Raw genomic sequence first — 23097 nt, forward strand, 5'->3', positions numbered from 1 at the left:
TGCCAACATTTGTTATTTGTGCTCTTTTTGATGATAGTCATTCTGACAGGTGTGAGGTGATATCACATTGTGGTTTTGATGTGCATTTGTCTAATAATTAGCAATGTTGAGCATCTTTTCGTGTGCCTGTTAGAATCTGTATGTCTTTGGGAAAATGTCTATTCAGTTTTTCTGCCCATTTTTTAATTGAGTTGATTGTTTTTTTGATATTAAGTTGTATAAGCTGTTTATACGTTGTGGACATTAACCCCTTATAAGTCATATCATTTACAAATATTTTCTCCCATTCAATAGGTTGCCTTCCATTTTGTCAATGGTTTCCTTTGCTGTGCAAAAGCTTTTAAGTTTAATTAGGTCCCATTTGTTTATTTTTGGTTTTGTTTCTTTTGCCTTGGGAGACAGATCCAAAAAATATTGCTATGATTAATGTCAAAGAGTGTTCTGCTCATGTTCTCTTCTAGGAGTTTTATAGTTTCTGGTCTCACATTAAAGTCTTTAATCCATTTTGAGTTTATTTTTGTACATGGTGTGAGAAAATGTCCTAATTTTGTTCTTTTACATGTAGCTGTCCAGTTTTCCCAGCACCACTTATTGAAGACTGTCTTTTCCCCATTATATATTCTTTCCTCCTTTGTTGTAAACTCACTGATCATAAATGTGTAGGTTATTTTTAGGCTCTCTATTCTGTTCCACTGGTCTATATGTCTGTTTGTTTTGTTTTGTTTTGTTTTTTGCCAGTACCATGTTGTTTTCATTACTGTAGCTTTGTAGTATAGTCTGAAGTCAGGGAGCATGAAACCTCCAGGTTTGTTCTTTTTTCTCAAGATTCCTTTGGCTATTCGGGGTCTTTTGTGGTTCCATATAAATTTTAGGATTGTTATAGTTCTGTGAAAAATATCATGGGTATTTTGATAGGGATTGCACTAAATCTGTAGATTTCTTTGAGTAGTGTGAACATTTTAACAATATTTAATTCTTCCAAGTCATGAAAACGGAGTATTTTCTATTTCTTTGTGTCATCATTCATTTCCTTCATCAAGATTTTATAGTTCCAGAGTATAGGTCTTTCAACTCCTTGGTTAAGTTTATTCTGCGGTATTTTATTCTTTTTGATACTGTTTTAAATGGAATTGTTTTCTTGCTTTCTCTTTCTGATAGTTCATTATTAGTGTATAGAAAAGCAACAGATTTCTGTACATTAGTCTTGTATCCTGCCACTTTACTTAATTCATTTATTAGTTCTAATAGTTTTTTGGTGGGGATTTAGGGTTTTCTATACACATAGTGTCATGTCATCTGCAAATAGTGACAGTTTTTCTTCTTCCCTTCCAATTTGAATGCCTTTTATTTATTTTTCTTTTCTGATTGCTATGGCTAGGACTTCCAATACTCTGTTAAAGAGAAGTGGCAAGAGTAGGCATCCTTGTCTAGTTCCTGATCTTAGAGGAAATGCTTTCAACTTTTCACCATTAATATGTTAGCTGTGGGCTTATCATACATGGCCTTTATTATGTTGATATATATTCCCTCTATACCTACTCTGATAGTAGTCTTTATCATGAATGGATACTGAATTTTGTCAAATGCTTTTTCTGTGTCTATTGAGATGATCATGTGATTTTTATCCTTCCTTTTGTTAATGAAGTATATCACACTGATTGATATTGAACCATCCTTGCATCCTTGGAATAAATCCCACTCGATCATGGTGTATGATTCTTTTTATATATTGTAGAATTCGGTTTGCTAATATTTTGTTAAGGATTTTTGCATCTATATTCATCAGAGATATTGGCCTGTAATTTTCTTTTTTTGTAGTGTCTTTGTCTGGTTTTGGTATCAGGGTAATGGTGGCCTTGTAGAATGAATTTGGCAGTGTTCCATCCTCTTCAACTTTTTGGAAGAGTTTGAGAAGGATAGATATTAGCTCTTCTTTATATGTTTGGTAGAATTTCCCTGTGAAGCCATTCTGTTCTGATTTTTGTTTGATGGGAGGTTTTTTTTTTAAATTACAAATTAAATTTCACTACAAGTGTTTGGTCTTTCATCAGATTGTCTATTTCTAACATGAATGCATTTTTAAAACAGTGCAGGGCTTCCCTGGTGGCGCAGTGGTTGAGAGTCCACCTGCCGATGCAGGGGACACGGGTTCGTGCCCTGGTCCGGGAAGATCCCACATGCCGTGGAGGGGTTGGGCCCGTGAGCCATGGCCACTGAGCCTGCGCGTCCGGAGCCTGTGCTCCGCAATGGGAGAGGCCACAACAGTGAGAGGCCTGCGTACCACAAAAAAACAAACAAACAAAAAAACAAACAAACAAACAAAAAAAACAGTGCATAGTGAAAAATATGAGGTAACAAGATGAGATTTAAACACTATACCATTTACATAAATTAAAAATACACCCAGGGCAAACAAAAATTCATATTTTGTAAGAACATATGCAAAAAACAGTTTTACATCAGATAGAACTTAGTTGCTTGTGTGGGGAAGGGAAAGGCAGTAAAAGAAAAAAAAAGTATCAAATAAAATTTAAAAGTGATAATCACTGACCAAAGAGGATAAAGTGCCCTGTACTGAAGAGTGTGATTAACTAAATCATTTCAACCCAAAGTCAAACCAGTTAACCAATGAATAAACACAAAACTGGAAGAAAAGACAATAAATATTGCACAGATGTCTCTGGATTTGGGAATAATTAAAAATTTTTACTTTTTTCTTAATGTGTTTGTAGATATGAAGTTTTTTACATTGAACATCTGTTACTTTTGAAAATTAAACATATAAACAGAAGTTCAAAAGAAAAACTCAATCTGGAGGAGTATGGTTCAGTGGCAGAATGGTGGTATTCAAAAGACAAGTCCTAGCAGGAAACACAAAAATTTCAGTCTGTGTGCAGAATGAATGGAACTATGCATGAATTTTTTTCTTGTTAAAGTTACATTAATTTCTGAAATAATGTTTGTACAATCAATCAAAATAAAGGTAAAAAATTAACAAAGGTAAAGCAGCAACTTTAAAGAATATATTCAAATGGATTTTTTTTTTTTGGCCGCCCGGCGCAGCTTGCAGGATCTTAGTTCCCCGACCAGGGATTGAACCTGTGCCCTTAGCAGTGAAAGTTCAGAGTCCTTACCACTGGACTGCCAGGGAATTCCCTCAAATGGATCTTTATTGTTTACTACTCCCTCAGAATTCTGCATGAAAATCAGTATCTTTATCTGGTGATAATGAAAATATGTAACAACTGGTAGAACATATGCCTGACCAATCAGAGCAGACATTGGTAGTAAACAATGGTATCCCTAAAACATAGATTCCGCACACACCAGCCCTGCAGCCCCAAGACAGGGTTTAGACTCAGTACCTGAAGCCTTACTCTTTTTCACCATGAGAAGACTCTATGTTATAGAAACAGGTATAAAGGTGAAGAGTGCCAAGATATGCTACCCCAAAATATGCCACTCTGGCATAAGGGTTATTTTAAGCTAAAGGCACTTGAAAAACAGCAGATACAAAAGGGATACTTTGATCTCCCCTTTCCTCCTGAATACAGGAGGTAAAGCTCCCACGTAGGAGCTGCCCTCCACATACCAGGAGAAAAGAAACACTCATCAAGCTGAGAGCAAGAGAATTCTACACAAACTGACATTGTTAAAATAATTCTTATCTTCCTTTAGCCTCCCTGTACATTTTAGTTACTTTTCCACAATTGCCTCTCTTTGTTTAACCTAGTATTAAAGCATTTAGGTTTTGCCACTTCTTTGGGTCTTCATTTCCTTATGAGGGTTCCCGTGTCACATAAAACTTACATTGAATAAATTTGTATGTTTTTCTCTTGTGCATCTGTCTTATGTTACCTAAATTCTAAGGCCCAGCTGAAAACCCTAAGAGGGAAGAGGTAAAGTTTTGCCTCCCTGCAAAGGCAAGTTTTCCAAACCAGAACATTCCAAAGATTGTCAGGCCCAGACACTACAGCCAACTCCAACCTACGGGAAAGAAGGAAGAAGGAGTTCTTGCTGCTTCTCCCTGACCTCACCACCCCACTCCTGTCATACAGGTGCCCTGCTCTTTGACTCTGAAATTTGGTTCACACATATCCTCCTCTGAAAGACAGACTCATGAATTCTTCAAGAGCTGGTTCAAAAGTTACTTCCTTCGTGAACTCTTCCCTGAAAGCACCAGTCAGAGATTTGTTCATTCTTTTAACTAATATTTATTGAGCACCTATGATGTTCCAGACCTAAATTTGTAGCCCTGTGCTATAATATGATAATTGTGTCTGGGCTTGACTCTCCAGCTAGACTGGGATTAATTTTTGGTGTAGTCCTAATAAAATAAAGGAAGGAAGAGTCAGCATTTAATCCTCACAGCTGAGTTTGCAAATGTGAAAAATGCGACACAGAAAAATGAGACACGGAAAATAACTCCCACAGGCAAGTTAGATTACTTGCCTAAGGTAATACAGCTGATAAGTAAGTAGGGCCAGGAATCAACCATGGTCGCCTTGAACACCTGGCAACCACATTAGCTTCTTATGAAAAGGCTGTCACACTTCATGCAGCTACTTGTTTGTATGTTTATTTTTTGAGAAAATTTTTAAAAGAGGAAAATTACTTTATGATTATTTTTGTTAAAAGGGTATTTTTTCCATGTGAGACTTGCCTACTATCTGTACTCAGTCATAATAGATATTTACTCACTCATTCAACAAACAGCCTAATGCAATGGAAGGATAATCTTTGGAACCAGACAAACTTGAGTTCAGATACGTGTCCCTCCCCTTACTGGTTATTTGACCCTGAGCAAGTGACTTGCCTCCTTTTAGCAGTTTCTGCATCTGTAAAAGGAAGATAATAATGGTATCCTCTACAATGGCTGTTCTGAGGATTAAATGAGCACATTGCAGTAGTTGCTCAAATTTATAGGAAAGTGCTTTGTGATCTGTAAAGAGCTATGCGAATGCATATAATAATATAGTGAGCCAATGGTACAGAAAGGATAACTATAAAACCAGCAAACCTGCAAACAAGTAATAATTAATTTAAAATTACTGCACAAAACAGCAGAGAAGCAAAAGGAGTTTCACAAAGTATCTTTGTGTATGTTAGGAGGAAGTCTGATTTTGTTTTTAAGTGCTTGATACACCTGCAAGAGAAAACATCAAGCATCATCGCCCACAAATACAGCTATCAGAACTGCTCAGTAAACACTAAATAATACAGATTTACATCTGTAATAACATCACTGGATATACTGGAATAAGTTGAAAGTGAGGCTCAGGTTTATACAGAGGCTTTTTTACTGTCAATTATTTTATAAATACCATGATAATGGTAAGTAGTAATAGCTACTATTTGTTGACTGTCTTTTTATATCAGGCACTTTGCACACATATCTAATTTAATCCTTACAGCAGCCTCATGAAACAGGAATTATCACTCCCTTTCCATTGACAAGAGAAGCCTCAAGAAGTGATGGGACTTTCCCAAGGTCATACAGAGCAAAGGAGATGGGATATAGAAATCCAAACTCAATGTTCATTCAGAGAAAGCAAGTAATTTTGCTCCCCAGACTTTGCCAAACCATGAACATTCTACCTTTTAAGCAACATCATTTGCCTCTGAGTAGTAACCACTTGTTACCCAGTTATAGTTCATCCTCTGATCAACATGGACTTCTACATTTTTACCCAGAAATACTCTTTCATCATCATCTTCCTTCAGCTGCCTGTAATTTCCTGGGTCCTCAGCAGAATCCTCTTCACTTCCCTCTTCAATTCCCCAGATGTCATCTTCCCTTTCTTCCTCCTTTTCCTTTTTCTTCTTGGCCTCTTTTTCCTGTTTTCTTTTTTCCATTTCTTTGTACAGTTCTCTCCATTGCTTCTCTATGTCCTGTTTAGAGTGTGGAATTTCAAAATAATTTACAGATGGTATAAACAAAGATAACTCACTTTAGAAATGTCTGGCATCTTCCCACACTCTTAAAGATTTCTGGTATGGTGTTTATTTACCTATAAATTTTCAGTATGTGTGGGGTGGAGAGAAGTGTGTGTGTGTGTGTGTGTGTGTGTGTGTGTGTAATTTGTTCATAAATAAAATTGGTTCAGATTCAACAAACATCTACTGAATGCCTACAGTATTGTTAAGCATGGTATGAGACAGTCTACACACATTATTTCTATTCCTTACAGCAGTGTATGAGGTGTTACTGCTCCCACCTTCTAGATGAGGAATACGAGATTCAGACTGATTAAATCAGTTCCCCAAGCTATATAGCTAGTGAGTGGTAGAACTAGAATTAGAAACCAGGTTTTCTGGTTCCAAGTCTGGTCCTCTTTCTGCTATATCACAGTAAAACAACCTTTATGGAACTCTTTGAATTTGCTTTTGAACTGTAGCCAGTACAAGTTTGCAGTCAGAAACGGGACTTCTGAGTTCTCTAATGTGTTCATCCAGGTGCTAGAATTTGATCCTTAGAGCTATCTTCATAAATTTTACTACTCAGAGGGGCCTTAAAGAAAGGACACAGTCCTTGGGACTTCCCTGGTGACACAGTGGTTAAGAATCCGCCTGCCAATGCAGGGGACATGGGTTCGAGCCCTAGTCCGGGAAGATCCCACATGACGTGGAGCAAATAAGCCTGTGCGCCACAACTACTGAGCTTGCGCTTTAGAGCCCACAAGCCACAACTACTGAGACATTGTGCCACAACTACTGAAGCCCACGTGCCTGGACCCCATGCTCTGCAACAAGAGAAGGCACTGCAATGAGAAGCCCGCGCACCACAATGAAGGGTATCCCCCACTCGCCGCAGCTAGAGAAAGCCCACGTGCAGCAACGAAGAACCAACGCAGCCAAGAATTAAAAAAAAAAAAAAAAAAATACACAGTCTAAACTCCTCTAGGGCTTTAATCCTCACCTAGAGAATCTGGTGGTCTTCTACCCAGACCTGGGGGACAAAGCTAGATTGAGAACCTGCATGTCCAGTAGGATAGGGCCTTCGACAATCCTAGTGGGAGCAAGTGCTTGACATCTTGTTGTGTTTCCCACGTTATTCCCACATTCTCTCTTTCAATCAGGCCTTCATTTTCTTATGCCTGGAAAGCACTGGCTACACTTAATGTCTCTATTTCTTCACTTCCCTCTCACTGCTCTACTCACTGATCTGTTCCCAACCTCCGATCCTTACCAAAACAGTTCTTGCCAAAGGCAACAAAAGACCAACTCTACCAACTCCTCAAGCCCACCTGCACCTATAACAACTTGTTAAACCATTTCCTTTTCATTAGACCTCAACCAACTCATATCTTCCCTTTCCTGCTTTCTTTATTTTTATGTGATTACTCTCTTGCAAACATCCTCAACTCCTTTGCCCTTCCCTCCCTTAGTTGGGCAAATCTTCAAATCTGGTTAAATCCAACTTGCCAGGCCTGCACCTAAGCAGAGAAAATGGCTAGAGAAAATAGTAAAAACAGATTGTTCTCATTTTAAACTCATTAAAACTAAACTCAAAAATTAACTATAGTCCAATATAAAAAAAATTTTTTAAATGCCAAGACATTTGACAATTAAAAAAAAAAAAAACCAAAAACTAAACTCAAGTGAGCCCTTAATGCTAACTGATGAGCCTACTATATTTCTGTGGTTGGTTCACCCTCCTTCTCCTTTTCCCCTGGAGCAATGTTGGGCTAGCAAGACTTTCTCAGAGCTGCACTGCACTTGACTATAATTCCTACCCAAGTCTCCTTTTCCTCTCTCCTTTCACAGGTGCCTATTCCTGCACCCTCTACCCTTCATCTTTCCCAGGCATTATCCCCAATAAATCGCCTACATTTCTAACACCATCTTGGTGTCTGCTTCCCAGAGAATACAACTACATATACTCCCACCACCAAATCTACCCACCTGCCTGTATTTATTCTTATATAGTCATTCTTTATTCCTGTGATTATGGATAAAATATCCATATTCCTATGGAAAGCCAACCCGTCTTCTTGGGCACTAGATGTCATCCACTCTCATATTCTCAAAAACAGTGTTCTAGAAATTCTCCTCTTTCTCTCCTATATTGTTTTTTCTCTTTATTGTATCATTCCCATTAACATACAAGCAGGCAGGAAGATCTACTGTATATAAAAAAATTCTTGACCAACATTTCCCTTTACCTATCACCCTATTCTCTCTACACTTATTACAGCAAAACTCCACAAAAGACTAGCTTATACTTGCTGTCTCTAGTTTTTCTCCTTCCATTCTTTCTTGGACCCATTTTTTCCCCCTATACGTCTCACTGAAACTGCTCTTGTCAGAGTCACCAATGAACACCATGTTATTAAATTCAGTGGTCCATTCTCAGTCCTCATCTTTCTTGATCATTCAATACAATTGATCACTCCTTTCCCCCTTAAAATACTTTCTTCACTTGGCCTACAGGATAATGTCCTGGTTCTCTTCCTACCTCGCCGGCTACCCTTTCTGTTTTGTTTGCTGGTTCCACTTTATCTCCCTGATCTCTAACTATTGGGGTGCCCCAAAGCTCATCCTCAATAACTCCATCCTTCTGGTCATTGGGGTCAAAAACCTTGGAGCCATCCCTCTTTACTCCAACCCATATTTTGTATCTAATCCATCACTCTTGTGAGTTTAACCTTCAAAATGGATCTAGAATCTGAGCATTCCTCTACCTCCACCACTACCACTCGCTTCTGCCTTTGTTCCCCTATAGTCCTTTTTCATTCGTATAGACTTTTGCAGTGCAGCAGCCAGAGTAACATCTTAATCTATGAGCCAGTTCATATCACTCCTTTGCTAAAAATGGCTCCAATGGCTCCCCATTTTACTCAGGGAAGTGGCCCCAACTACTCTCATTCTATCTCACTCAGCTCTAGTCACACTGTACTTCTTACTTTTTCTTAGACAAGCAAGTTATGCTTCTACTTCAGGGACTTTGCATTTGCTATTCTCTCTATCAGAAGGCTCTTCTTCCCAAACATCTGCGTGGTTTGCTCCTTACTTCCTCCAAGTCTCTTAAATGTTGTTTACTCAACAAAGCCTCTCCTGACCAAAGAGCAAAACCCCCATGATGACAGCCCTCTCTATTGCTTTATTGTTCTCTGTAGTTTATCTCACCATCTCATGCATATATATTTACTTCTTTATATGTTTCTTGTTGGGCTCCCCTAACTGGATGTAAGCCCCATGAGGGCAGAAACTTCTCTGTTTTATTTCACTGGTATATCTCCAACAACTACAACAGTGCTTTGAACAAGCACTCAACAAATATTTGCCAAGTGAATATATAGGTACCATGTATTGAGCACTTACTATATGCCAGGAACTTAAAAGATAATTGGTATCATCATTCCCAATTTATAGATGAGGAGACTGAAGATCAGAGAGGTTAAACAACTTGACCAAGGTTGTACAGCTAGTAAGTAATGGAGCCTGGATTTGAACCTAAGCAATCTAGCTCTAAAACTCATGCTCTTGACCAATATGTAATATTTCCTCAATAAAACAATATTAGAGGACTTCCCTGGTGGCGTAGAGGTTAAGAATCTGCCTGCCAATGCAGGGAACACGGGTTCGATCCCTGGTCCAGGAAGATCCCACATGACGCAGAGCAACTAAGCCTGCGCGCCACAGCTACTGAGCCTGCACTCTAGAGTCCACGAGCCACAACTACTGAGCCCGTGTGCCACAACTATTGAAGGCCGCGCGCCTAGAGCCTGTGCTCCGCAACAAGAGAAGCCACCGCAGTGAGAAGCACGTGCACTGCAACAAAGAGCAGCCCCCGCTCGCCGCAACTAGAGAAAGCCCACGCGCAGCAACGAAGACCCGACGCAGACAAAAATAAATAAAATAAAATAAATAAATTTATTTTAAAAATAACAGTATTAGATGATAACCTCAAAGTAAAAACAAAACAAAACCAGACTCAGAAGTGTAAAAAGTCTAATTTTTATTTTTTCCATGATGACTGTGTCAATGCTTCTTTGAAAATGGTAAGTATCAAAGTTCTCTCAAAAATTTCTTTTTTGGGACTTCCCTGGTGGCACAGTGGTTAAGAATCCACCTACCAATGCAGGGGACATGGGTTCGAGCCCTGGCCTGGGAAGATCCCATATGCCACAGAGCAACTAAGCCCGTGCACCACAACTACTGAGCCTGAGCTCTAGAGCCTGCAAGCCACAACTACTGAAACCCGCGCGCCTGGAGCCCGTGCTCCTCAACAAGAGAAGCCACCGCAATGAGAAGCCCGAGCACCGCAACACAGAGTAGCCCCCCTGACTCGCCGCAACTAGAGAAAGCCCACGCACAGCAAAGAAGACCCAACACAGCCAAAAATATAAACAAATAAGTAAATAAATTTCTTTTTAATGCCTGTGCTTTGCTGGTGCTCTAACCATGAGCCTTGTCTGCCTTTTGGGTAATCAAGCATTGGCCACAAACCTGCTTGAATGGCCCAGAACCAGGAGGTCTGGGTGAAGGGTGGCACCAAGAAGAAGCCATTGTCCTAAGTGTCACTCCACCCGTAAAATAGTTCTAGGAGAGCAGGGAAACTGGTAAACAGCACTAACATCTTGCTTCCTTCTCCAAGTCATCCATCAGAAATGGGTTCAGTGGCTCCCTTCTAGATCACCACACTGTGAGCAGGGCGTGTGACACAGAAGGAGTGTGCATTCTAACTCAACAAGTGAAAGGCTGCATGTGACCTTGTACAGTTTATCTATACTCTATGAATCTCAATTCCTACATCTGAAAAACAGGAATAACAATACCTGTCTTGCTGGTTTGTTTTAAGGGCTTAGTGGGAAGACTTTTGGAAAGTGGTCATAGAGTCAAGTACAAGGTCGTAGATGTCCAATGAATACAAGTTCTTTACCATGCCTCTCAGGGCCATTTAACCAGCAAATGAGACAATGACTGTGAGACTGATTTTTTAAATGCAGAGAACAGTGCACAACTGAAGAGTCAGACACCTGGAAATCCAAGGGAGGGAAAATCTTACTTTTCTTATTCCCCAGGTCTTATTTCCAGCCTCTTCTGCAAACTCTTCATTATTTGTAAGAAGGAAATTATCAAAGATGCAGCCTGATTTCACCTGTTGAAATGAAAACAATGGGATTATTAGAACTAGGTCAAAAGGCTTTAAAAAATCAACTGGAAGCTTTGCTAAATGCAGATTCCCAGGCCACGGACCAGAGATTTTAATCAATAACTGAGGTGGAGTGAGGGAATACAAAGATGATTAAGAGCACAGAGGGTCCAGAATGCTGTACCACCTTAGCTGATCTGCTCTAGAAAGAAGTTACGTTACTGTTTCCCAAGGTTCTGTGTTCTCCAAGCCTGTGACCACTCTTTCAGAGGGTTGTGAAGAAATTTCATCATTCTGCTAGGCTCCAAATTGCTGTCCAGTGGCTCTTGCCCCAGCTCAGACTGATAGTCTCTGCTGCCACTTATAGATGTCCTTTTTAAGGTTCTCTCCTCAATATAATCAGAAAAACTAAAAGAATACGGGGAAAAGAAAAGGTTCAACAAGAAGTGCAAGCATAATTTAGATTCTCTACCATATTTCTCTATTTTCTTAAAATAACATATTTAATATTTACAATTAAAGAAAAGGATGAATCAAGTCAACGGTATATAATAATTTCAGTGTTTATTAATGATAAAGGAACAAAATAGAAAGAGCAGCAGTCATGGAATCAGACAGACCAGCTCAACCACATACTAGCTGTGTGACTTTGGGGAAGTTACTCAACTCCTCTGAGCCTATTCCCTCATAAGTGAAGTATTAAAACTAACTCACTTGAAGTGTTGTCATGAGCATTAGAAATAATATATGTAAAGCACAGTGTCTAGCAGATAACAGTCATTCGATAAATGATAATAGTTATTATCATAACTTTTCATTATCTGGATATGTTTCAAAAGAAACAAAAGGAGAGTCATTCTGGATTTTTTTTGCTTTAGCATTATACGTTAAATAAATCAGCAAGTTAATTGTGTGAGAGCCATTGTGTGACCACGAGAAAATTTGCAGCATGAGTTATCATGTGTCCTTCCTCTAGGGTTTGAAAAATGTTTCGTTTTGTTTTGCCTTTTTTAAATAAGAAAGACTTTTATTTGGCTTACATCATCCCCCCAACCCTGCCTTCAGCAGAAAAATAAATGACAAAATAGCCACTTTGAATAAAGATCGTTAATTTCCTCTGAGCCATTTAAAAAATTGGTTTTAATAATTCCTTATGCAACTTTACGATTTTTTTCTTTGGGATTTTTTTTCTTTTTGTGAGTTGGGATTTATTTTTTGTTCTGTTTTTTTCCTTTTTGAGCTGTCAGCAGTCTTGGTCAGGGAACTGCTCATTTTTTGGCTCTTCCATTTTTTCTACTCGCAGGAGAAATGTTTCCAATCTCCCCTGTTCTCTTTGGTGCTCACTTACCGCCATCCCCCCTACACTAAACTCCTGGCTCTGCCTCCAACTGCGAATCAGGACATCAGGGCCAGTCCTGCTTCCTACAACTCACTAGTGGAGGGACCTTGGTTTACTCATATCTCTTCTGTGCCTCCATGTTTTTATCTGGAAAATTGAAGAAAATATAATTTCCCTGCTTTCTTCTTACAGTTCTCAGGAGAAAAGAATATGTGAGAAAGAGCTTTGTGAGACTGTAAAGCCTAAAAAGTTAATTCACTGAAAGTTACCTGGTTTCCTGTGATGTCCCACTTGAATCATAAAATGGAAAGAGTATAGGTTTGGGCACTTACTAGCTATGGGATCTTGACAAGTCAAGTCACCTCTCTAAGCCCTCTACTTCCTGGTCAGTAAAACGGAGATGATAAGCCCTACCCTCCAGCCCCACAGGTCTGTGACACAGACCATATGACCTAAGGAATGTCAATTGCTTTGCATTATGGTTGTTAGGCTATATTCATTGCATTTTGTGTCACTACTCCTTCAAAGATCATAAGGAGTCCCAAAGCTAAGAGAAAGAATTTTTTTGTCCACTGCCATCTCCTCCTAGCCTCTGTCCTGATGAAAGAATGCAGTATCTTCTGCCTAAGGAAAAAAAAAGGAAAGAAAAGAAAAGGGACTGTGTATGGGAGTGTAGGAACAGAGAGCAGGATGGGTCAGGGACTAAGCAGGAAGATTAAGCAGCTTACTAGGCTAGGACCTGATGCAGAGGGCGATGGACTCACAGAGCATCTGGAACCCCGGGTTGGCGCAGGGCAGGTGAGAGAATTCCAGCCCATCTCTATGCTGAGAGTCTCTAGGTTTTTCCAGTGAGGTGCAGGGGCCCTGTGATAAACTGGATGTGTTGGTTTGGCTGAGTGGGTAGGGTGGAGTAGGACTTGGGAGTGCCAGACCCAACTAGAACTTAAAAGGAAAGGATGCCTGCAAGGATGATGTCAGCATTGTACAGAACTGTATCACAAGACAAAAAAAAAAAAAAAAAAAGAGATAATGCTGGAGTTTCAGAAATGTAGTCTCTCAGGATTTGTCCCAGACCTGCTGGATCAGAATCTGCATTTTATTAAGATCTGAGTGATTCATACGCATGTTAAAGTTTGAGAAACACTCCTTCAGCATGGTTTAAATTCTCAAATAGAAAGGTTTGCCTACTTGAGGAGGAAGATAGAACTCAGAGCAATTAGTGTCAAATAATTTTTAAATTTTGTATATGAACAAAGAAACTGTTTAAAGTGTGTGCCTTAATGTTTTCAGTGGAAAAAAAAACCCAATGCATTTTAAGGAAACAATCAGATTAGGCATATTAATATGACCACATATTTTTTCAAGATGTAGAAAGTTCCTATTATTTATTAAAAAGGGACAACTGAAAAAAAAAGAGATAACAATGGGAATTGGTACAAACTGTATCCACATTCTTCAGATAAAAAAGGAACAAAAGAAGGACATATGTCTCTCTTCTTCCTTCTCTCCTGAACCCCTACTATGCACATGGTAATTTACATACATCATCTCCTTATACTTGTGTGCTGGCCTCACTGAGCCAGGAAAACAAGAAAGTCAAAATAAATAAATAAACCAAGAAAGCTTCAAATTGGGAGTGTCTGTTCAAGAGACCTTTAGCAGCCTTGAACTGTAGAAATCACTGGTCAGAGACAGAGATTTCACTGGCTGTAGAACATTCCAGGATACACCCAAGGACAAGTGGCTGCAGTTTCTAGAGACTCTATTGTACGGTGGGTGTAATCAATAAACAAGGACTTTACGGGCTGACAGACCTTTGAATCCTGTCTCTCCCATGCACTAGCTGTGTGCTCTTGGGCACATCATGTGACATTTCTGATTCTCAATTCTCTCAAACATAATACAGGGTAATAATAAGGGATATTAATGCTCACTTCCCCTTCCTCTCCAAGGGAATTCCAACACTATGTATTGATAGGTTGCAGTTTCCAAGAGGTCTCCTGGGCTAAAGCTTTCACTCTGAGGCAGGCACTTGAGGTGCTCTCTTTCTCCTAATCTGGGAAGGAATACTCGCATTTTCAACATCAGGTCTCATTGGAAGAAAACAACTCTGTGAAGGCCTGAGTACCTGAGCCCTCCTCTCTTCCTTCAAATCAGAGCCAGGAAAGGTAACTGGCAGAGAAGAGGGAGGCTAGGTCAGGATTTGTCATCATGGCTGGGACAATCAGTCCCAACATCTATCTGGGGATTTTAATATTTCAAAGATTTACCACATCTCTGATTCCCTTTTATTTCCAGAACTACCCCAAGATTTACATAGGACCGGCCTAGCAGTATAAAGTATTGGAACACTGAATCTAGCCTCAGAAAGGCCTGCATTCAAATTCCAGCTTTTCTGCTTACCAGATGTGTCTTCAGGCAAGTTAGCTAACTTTGCTGAACATCAGTTTTCACATTTAGAAGTAGGAGATTTCATAGTGAGAGTTAAATGGCACTTGCAAAGTCTCTGAAATAGTGCTTGGTACATGGTAGAGACTCAATAAATTTTAGCCATTATAATTATTAGGATGAATATAATTAATCCCATTTTAAAGAGGAACAGTTTGAGGTTTAGAAAGGTCAAGACTCACTCAAGTTTTGTAATTTCCAGCCTGGAGCTCTTTCTACTTTGTGGAACCTTTAGAGGGACTGTTCTTCCCTGGCTCTGAGCCCAGAGAGATTTACCCGCCAAAGGTCCAGGCCAAGGACACTAATGTTATAATAGTGACAAATGGTTGGGTCGGGCTTATATTCAGGGTTGTCTATTTCTGGATGAATCCACTCCCCCTGGTAACTGAGATTGTGAATGATCCGAGGTTTACATTGTCCCTGAGCAAAGCACCAAAGAGTGAACACGGCATTAGTATTTTTCCATTCTTCTCATGCAATCAGAAAGATTAATCAATTAGGCATAAGGATTCAGAGCAGGATTCCTTGAGTTTCTCTCCCTTTCTTTGAGCTAATGCACAAGACTCTTCCAGGTTCCCCTTTCTTTTTTTTTTTTTAAAGAAGATGTTGGGAGTAGGAGTTTATTAATTAATTAATTAATTTTTGCTGTGTTGGGTCTTTGTTTCTGTGCGAGGGCTTTCTCTAGTTGTGGCAAGCGGGGTCCACTCTTCATCGCAGTGCGCGGGCCTCTCACTAACGCGGCCTCTCTTGTTGCGGAGCACAGGCTCCAGACACGCAGGCTCAGTAGTTGTGGCTCACGGGCCCAGCCGCTCCGCAGCATGTGGGATCCTCCCAGACCAGGGCTCGAACCCGTGTCCCCTGCATTAGCAGGCAGATTCTCAACCACTGAGCCACCAGGGAAGCCCCCAGGTTCCCCCTTTTTACCCAGAGGGCTATGAACAAGGTAGCAGAGACCCATTCTGAGCCTGGTCCCAGCTCTCTGCATAAGTTTGTTCATGATGTTAAGAAAATGTAGCTTCACAGGGAACCACCATCTAAGGACTCTGGACTTGGGGCCATTCTCTTCCTGGTGTGCAGTGTAGGAAACTGTAACCAAATAAAACAATGTTTGTTTCAGTCAGTATTATCTCTGGAGCATTTGATAGTTGATTCCTTTAGTTCCCTCTCATTTCTGACATGAGGTCAGGACTTAGCCCTTAAAAAGAAGTTCCCCCACCCTCCCCCAACATGCCTGGCTCATTCATGTCCTACCCTTCCCCTTTCTGGACCACTTCTGAGACTTCCGGTTCCTGACCCCAGACCCATTTCCTGTTTTGATCATGTTCCTTTGACTGATTTCCACCACTCCGGACAAATCCCTTGCCTAGGGCTCCCTGGACCTCTGCCTCCCAGCATCAACCTTGACCACCTTCTCCCAGATAGGCACAGCCCTGAGAACACGGCCCAAATGAGGCTACAGTGTTATGGAGAAGGGGAAAGGAGGAAGATGACCACAGGATCTCAGAGTTTCTGTTCTATAGATTAAAATTTACATCTCTTCTCTCTTATTTCTCATACCGATTGGCAGGAGAGACCCCCTCACCTTATACTTCAGGTTTGGTATCAGGGGCCCTTCCCACCCCCATTCATTGCCTCATTCCAGTCGTCTGGCTTCCGGGTCTGGGATGTATTCGAAGTCTTCCCAGTCCTAAAACAAAATGTTCCTCCATGAGTGCAGATGGGTGGGCCGGTATGAAACTGGGGTACAGAGTACAGTAGGGTTGGACCTGGCGCCCTACCCCTGCCGCTCTCCTGTCCTCACTCCTATGAAAGCCCAGCTCAGGGCTCTGCAAACAAATCCAAAACATACAGCAGAGAAAAAGCCTTTAAGCAACTCCAGTGCCTCCTCATATTCTCTATCCTTCTGACCTTGACTACTTTAATCGCAAATAAGATGGGAATTTCCCTTATCCTTGCCCTCTCCGTTCCCCAGTTATGTGCCCCGATTGTCAGAACAAGTCTTCTAGCCTGTGTCCCTCTTCCTGAAGGCCTCTCTTAGTGACCTGCATTGTACCCCAGCATGTTCCCAGATCTGTATCAGTCCTCCCTTGTACCCCAGGTCCCTTCTATTTCCTAAGACAGAGCTCCAAGTCATGGCCTGTCCTAATGTTCATATTTCTTCTGCTCTGGAGCCTCCAAAGTTTTGCTCTATCTACCTGGCAGTTCACCTTGGTGCTGATCACTTCCCAGACTTACTAAAGGCTTTGCTGCCAAGCCCACTAGACTCACAGTCATTCAGTAGCATGAAGTTCCCTAGTTCCTGGGATGCCTCAGCTGTTTTGTGGTTCCTGAGACATTAACAGTCAGCATCCTCTCCTGGGGGCTATAGAATTGATAGAGCCCAGCCTATCTAAGTAGTCTCCACCTTCTCCGGGTCTACTCAACAGGGAGCATAGAGGCCTGGAGCCTCTCCCCTCTCCCCCAGGCCTTGATCCAACCCTGACTACATCAGGTGCATGGTCCACACCAGGAGGGAGAGTCTATGGTTAGTCTTGCTGCCCTGAGCCTGCCTGCTGGGTCTGGAAGTAAACTAGTCCCTAATTCTCCCAGGGTGCTGAAGATCCAGACACTGCTTGATCATCTGCCTTAATTCTCTGACTACACCTCCCTCCCCCTGGGTTTGGAGCCCATTGAATCTCCCTACACATGGCTGAGCCACTGCCCACCTCTCTACAGGCCTCTCCTTACAGAATGGATTCCAGTTGCTGGGTGCCATGCTGCTCCTTGCTGAACCCTGAGCATCTCCTCTGCATGAGGGTGAATCTGCTGTGACCTCAGGAGCAGCAGCCCAGCAGGTGAGGCCCTCCATGACCTGGCTCCAACAGACCATTCCAACTCATCTTCCATCACTCTCCACCTTGAACTTTATGCTCCTAAAATACTAAACTGCTGCTTGCAGTTCTTTACATAACCATGTTACTTTCCACTTGACTGATGTGCCTTCACTCCTGCTGTTCTCAGGGTCTGGAATATTTTTCCTCCAACTCAATTTCCCTTGCTGTAATGAATGTACTGTTTGACATTCAGTACATGATTAACACATAAATGCCATGTATTAAGAACTTATTATGTACCAGGCATTAATTAGCTCATTTAATCATCACAACAACCTTCACATATAGGTATTATAATAATCCCTGTTTGTGAAATTTCACAGCAGTTATATTCCTTGCCCAAGGTCTAACTGCTTATAGGTGGGGTTTCGCAGTTAGTAAATGGTGGAGCTCGGATACAAACCATATCTGTCTGACACCAAAGTCTATTTTTCCAATCCCTAGGTTAACCAAATCACTGAAGCATACCTCCTCCTTCCCAGAACACCACCTGCACCCCAACTCAGCCTGAGTTAGGAGCCTGTTTGGGGCTCCCACAGGATTTGGCTTTCCTGACTCTCACCATTAATTACACAGTGTGACCTGCATCTATGTACTTGTCTGTATCCCTCACTAGATTCTGAGTCCCAGGAGGATTCTCAGTCCCTGGATTGTTCTATTCACAGTTGTATCCAGTACAGCTTTCCAGTGAATGATAATGAATCAGTGAGTATGTTCCACATGTTTCCCATATCAATAACTTTGGAATCAAAGAGATTCAGGTTCAAATGTTGGTTCTAATGTATGTGTGCCTGGGCAAGTCACTTCATTTTTAAGCATCACTTTCCTTGTCCTCATAGAGGCTGCTAGCAGGGGCAGTAAATCCTCAATAAACGTGAGGTGCTTCCCTCTTCCCTCCATGCCTCTCTGGATACCAATATTTAGCTGGACACCTCCTTGAGGGAAAGATGCTCCCCGTTTCTGCTCCATTGTTCCTAGCTTCCTTTGCCCATCCCCACAGCTAAGATCCCCTCCTGCTTCCCATCGAAACACCTCACCTCAGGTTTCTTATCTTCAGGATCCTCTGTTTGTAGGCGTTCATCCCATTTCCTTGGTTTCCGGGTATAGGGGGCTTTTATCTTCCTGGGAGGCAAGAAGTCCCAGTCGTCCTCCAGGTCCCCAGCTGCTACTTGCTGGTTGTCAATTTTGACCTCATAAGTAGCATCGGGGCGAATGATCAGAGTGTACAGGTGAGTGTCTTTATTGATCTAGAAAGGGAACGAGGAATATTTCAGTCCCCTGTTGGACCTCAAGCATTAAAATCACCATCTAAAACAGGCCCTCAGTTCCTGAATGCCACTTCCCACATAGTCACAAACACACTTTACCACATCCTTCATCCCATTTCTCTGGTTAACCCAAAAGAGACTTTGGGTCTCATTCTCCTGAGTACACACTCCTCTGGTCTCACCTAGTTCCCATCCTTCCCTTCATCACAGCTCTGGTCATTCTTTGATCTTGTCTGTCTTTCTGTCTGTCCCACTAGACTCTGAGCTTCTCAACTGCAGGGGTCGTTTCTGACTCATCTGTTGTATCTGCAGGTCCCAGCACAATGCTTACCCTGAGCTGGATCCCAGGGAGTCCCTGTATGCACAGTCCTGCTAGGGAAGGACTTTGCCCCAAACACAAGTTCTCCAATGACCCAGGACCTAGGGTCTTCTCTAGACTCAGTCTCTGCCTCTCCCCTGTGCTCTACTTGTGCCAAACTTCTTGCGGTGCTACTCTTTCTCAAGTCTCCTTGACTTTTCTCATGTGATTACCTCTTCTAGTAGCTCAATCCTCCCTAAAATTGTCACCTTCCTTTACAAGACCAATTCATGCTCATCATTCAAAACTCAGCACAGTAGAAACCTTCTTTGTGCTTCTCTGAAGCATTTCCTAAGGCACCAGGTTGGGGTCTCCTCTGTGCTCTCACAGACCCTAATCAGACTAGGTAGTCATTCTCCTTTGCTTGACTCTTACCTTTACTGGACTCTGAATTTTGAGAGATTAGAAGCCATGCCTGGCTCACCCTATCCCCAGCCCAAGGCCCAGCACAGAGATGGCATTCAGTGATTTCCTGTTGAGTGGCTGATGAAATCCAGCTATTATCCTCCAGCCAACCTAGATCTCTCTAACCCTGATGTTACTAAGGTAAACTCACCACCCATTTCTAAGTCCAGCACTCCCCACCTCCCCCGTCTCTTCCAATATCTAGCAGTGGGGAAGTGGGCCATGGCAAGCATTGTTCCAAGAGATAAGCTTACATGACTTCCTAGGCTTTCAGACGAATTGCTTCTATGTGAAATCCTGTAATTTACAGCACTTCTCTGGGTCTATTTTCTAATCTGCAAAATGGAGATGATAGTACTTAATTTACAGGGGTGTTGTAAGGATTAAATGAGATAACAAATGCAAAATGGTTATCCTTCCCCCTAGGCTGAAGACCAGCCCTCACACTCACCCTGGGTTTGATGGTCTTGTTGTTCTCATGGTATCTCCCTTGATAATGAGGGATGACTTGTACTTTGTTGTTGCCAAAGCCACAGATGTCAGGGCCTGGAAATTAAATCCCAATACATGAATTTACATCACTTTTAGGCAGTTTGCCTGTTTTGTGGCTAAGACAGACATAGCAGGAAAGAGACAGCACACACAAATTTAGGATTATTTGAGGATAATTTAATAAAGGGACTATTTTAATTCTTTGTTTTGTTTCGGGTTTTTTCTGTTTTTGTTCTTTGTTTGTTTGTTTTTGTTTTTGTTTTTGGCCACACCATGAGGCATTCGAGATCTTAGTTCCCCAATGAGGGATCGAACCTGTGTAAAGGGACTGTTGTAAATGGTGGGGGCAGGACATTGAGAAAATATAAGGAATAATGCTATGCTCCAGGCTATTCCCACTCCTAAGCTTGAAGGGGCTAGGAGAAGGGGCAGTTACCAAAGCCCAGAAAAAAAAGGAGTTCAGTAGAGAGGGCAGCCAGGAGATAAGCTGTGACCTTCAGTCAAGGGACACAACTCTCCTCCCTCCCTGTGATCTTCTGCCAGGATTCCATTGACCAAACCCAACTGGAAGCCCCTCCTGTGCCGGGCACTTAATACCACGTCATTTAATTCTCACAAGGAGGTATTACTATCTCCACTTTTAGTTGGGAAAATTGTGGCCCAGAAAAGTTAAGCAACTTGCAGAAGTTCAAACAGCTAATAAGTCACATTGCTGGGCTTTAAACCCAAGCCTAACTAGAAACAGAGCCTGGGGCTCTTCCTGCTTTGTGAAAGCTTTAGAGGAAACTGTTGATTTGTGAGTCCAGAGAGCTTAACCTGGAAAAGGCCCAAGAATAGGGGTTTTTTTAAAAATATAAATTTAGTTATTTATTTATTTTTATTTATTTTTGGCTGCATTGGGTCTTCGTTGCTGCACGCGGGCTTTCTCTAGTTGCAGCGACGGGGGCTACTCTTCATTGCAGTGCGCCGGCTTCTCACTGTGGTGGCTTCTCTTGTTGCAGACCATGGGTTCTAGGCACATGGGCTTAAGTAGTTGTGGCACATGGGCTCAGTAGTGTGGCTCGCTGGCTCTAGAGCGCAGGCTCAGTAGTTGTGGCACACGGGCTTAGTTGCTCTGAGGCATGTGGGATCTTCCCAGACAGGGGCTCAGACCTGTGTCCCCTGCATTGGCCGGTGGATTCTTAAGCACCGTGCCACCAGGAAGGTCTCACCAAGAATAGGTTTTAACCTAGTTTTTCTACCTAATTTCCCATGCTATTGCTCTCTGACTATCCTAAATATGTTCCTGCATGCACCACACACACACACACACACACACACACACACTCAGTGTGCTCTAGCTACACTGGTCTCATCGTTTTCCTACTTGCATTTGAATTTCGTGTCTCTGAGCTTTTGTACACACAGTTTCCTATGCCCAAATTACATTTCCTCTCTCTCCTTTTCTGCTTATTAAAATCTAACTCATTCTTCAAAGAATAATTAATATCTTCTCCAAAATGCCCCCAGGTGGACATGTCATCTTTTGTGATCTCATAACTCCTCATCAATACCTTTTTAAAAATATGTCTTCATTCTGCCTTTTAAAAAATGATTCATATGCCTGTGCCCACACCAAGCAGAAGGCAAAAGGGTAGAGTAGAAAAAGCCCAGGCTTTACAGCCAGACAGACTGGGTTCAAAATCTGACTTCCGACTTGCTCATCTTGGGCAAATTTCTTGCCTTTGTTTTCTCATCTGTAAAATGGAGATGATAATAGCCCAAACTTGTTGGGTTGTTTGAGCATCAAGTAAACAATATTCATTTGAAAGGGAAAAAAAATCACATTTAAAAAATCTTATTTCCAATTTCCCTACTACAACTACCATGTACATTACAGATATAAGCGCCTTGTGAGAAGTGTAGATTCTGAAAAAAATAGAGATGGGCAGACTCATGTTTTAGACCCCCATAGTGCTTTATTGGTCTACCTAAGAAAGGGATTGAAAAATAAGAAAGAGGGTTTCCATGGTGACGCAGTGGTTGAGGGTCCCCCTGCCGATGCAGGGGACACGGGTTCGTGCCCTGGTCTGGGAGGATCCCACATGCCGTGGAGCGGCTGGGCCCGTGGGCCATGGCTGCTGAGCCTGCGCGTCTGGAGCCTGTGCTCCACAGCGGGAGAGGCCACAACAGTGAGAGGCCCGCGTATCGCAAAAAAAAAAGAAAAATAAGAAAGAGGTTGAAAGATAAGAAAGAGAGTTGAGGGAGAAGGGATTCAGACAGAAAAAGGATGAAGAGGAGGATTTTGGCGAGGGCAAGAGAGAGATCTGGAGCTCCCTGGGAAAAGAAAAAATATCTAGAGAGAATTTTAGGGAAATGTTGGTTTATGATGTGTAGTTTAACCCTTTCCTCTGAATTTGCAAAAACCTTCAGTAAAATCCACATTCTTCACCAATGATTTGGGAGTTGGATTAGTTGCCGTTGTTTCTTGTTTTTTTAAATATCAACCACGTTGAAACTGAGCTAAGTAAGAGCTGGACTGCCCCAAGGAGGGCCAGTATACTGAGGTTACAGATGCAACACTGGATGCACTACAGATGTTGGATAAAGGTGATTTCCCTAACCTTCTGTGCCTTTCTCTCCCTGAGGGCAGGAACCTCCTTCAGAGCACAAAGCCTTATTGTAATAGGTACATTTGAGGGTATCTACACAGTTTCTGATCCCTTTCTCTTTCTCTTAGAAATGGAAAGTGTCTCTCTGTACTGTAGCCTTGTTAATACCATGTGACTCTTCACCTCTATATTAACATTTAGGTTTAGAGTTGCTTTTCTCAGGTC

The 23097-nt window shown here is 41.7% G+C and overlaps 1 protein-coding gene across 3 annotated transcripts in view; it reads right to left on the reverse strand.

The window, feature by feature from the left end:
* Positions 1-374: 374 nt before the first annotated feature.
* The window catches only part of LOC307176025 (calreticulin-like), a 63642-nt gene continuing 40919 nt past the window's right edge, over positions 375-23097 (reverse strand). For 2 of the 3 annotated variants that reach the window (XM_079901785.1, XM_079901784.1), the window contains 4 exons: positions 20241-20335; positions 18796-19005; positions 11012-11104; positions 2286-5892 (listed from right to left, as the gene is read on the reverse strand). In XM_079901785.1, coding sequence (XP_079757911.1) covers positions 5602-5892; positions 11012-11104; positions 18796-19005; positions 20241-20335 — 689 coding nt within the window. In that variant the 3' untranslated portion in view covers positions 2286-5601. The other variant, XM_079901786.1, reaches the window with a different exon arrangement.

The sequence above is a fragment of the Stenella coeruleoalba genome, assembly GCF_951394435.1.
Source record: "Stenella coeruleoalba genome assembly, chromosome: 1".
Classification (NCBI taxonomy): domain Eukaryota; kingdom Metazoa; phylum Chordata; class Mammalia; order Artiodactyla; family Delphinidae; genus Stenella; species Stenella coeruleoalba.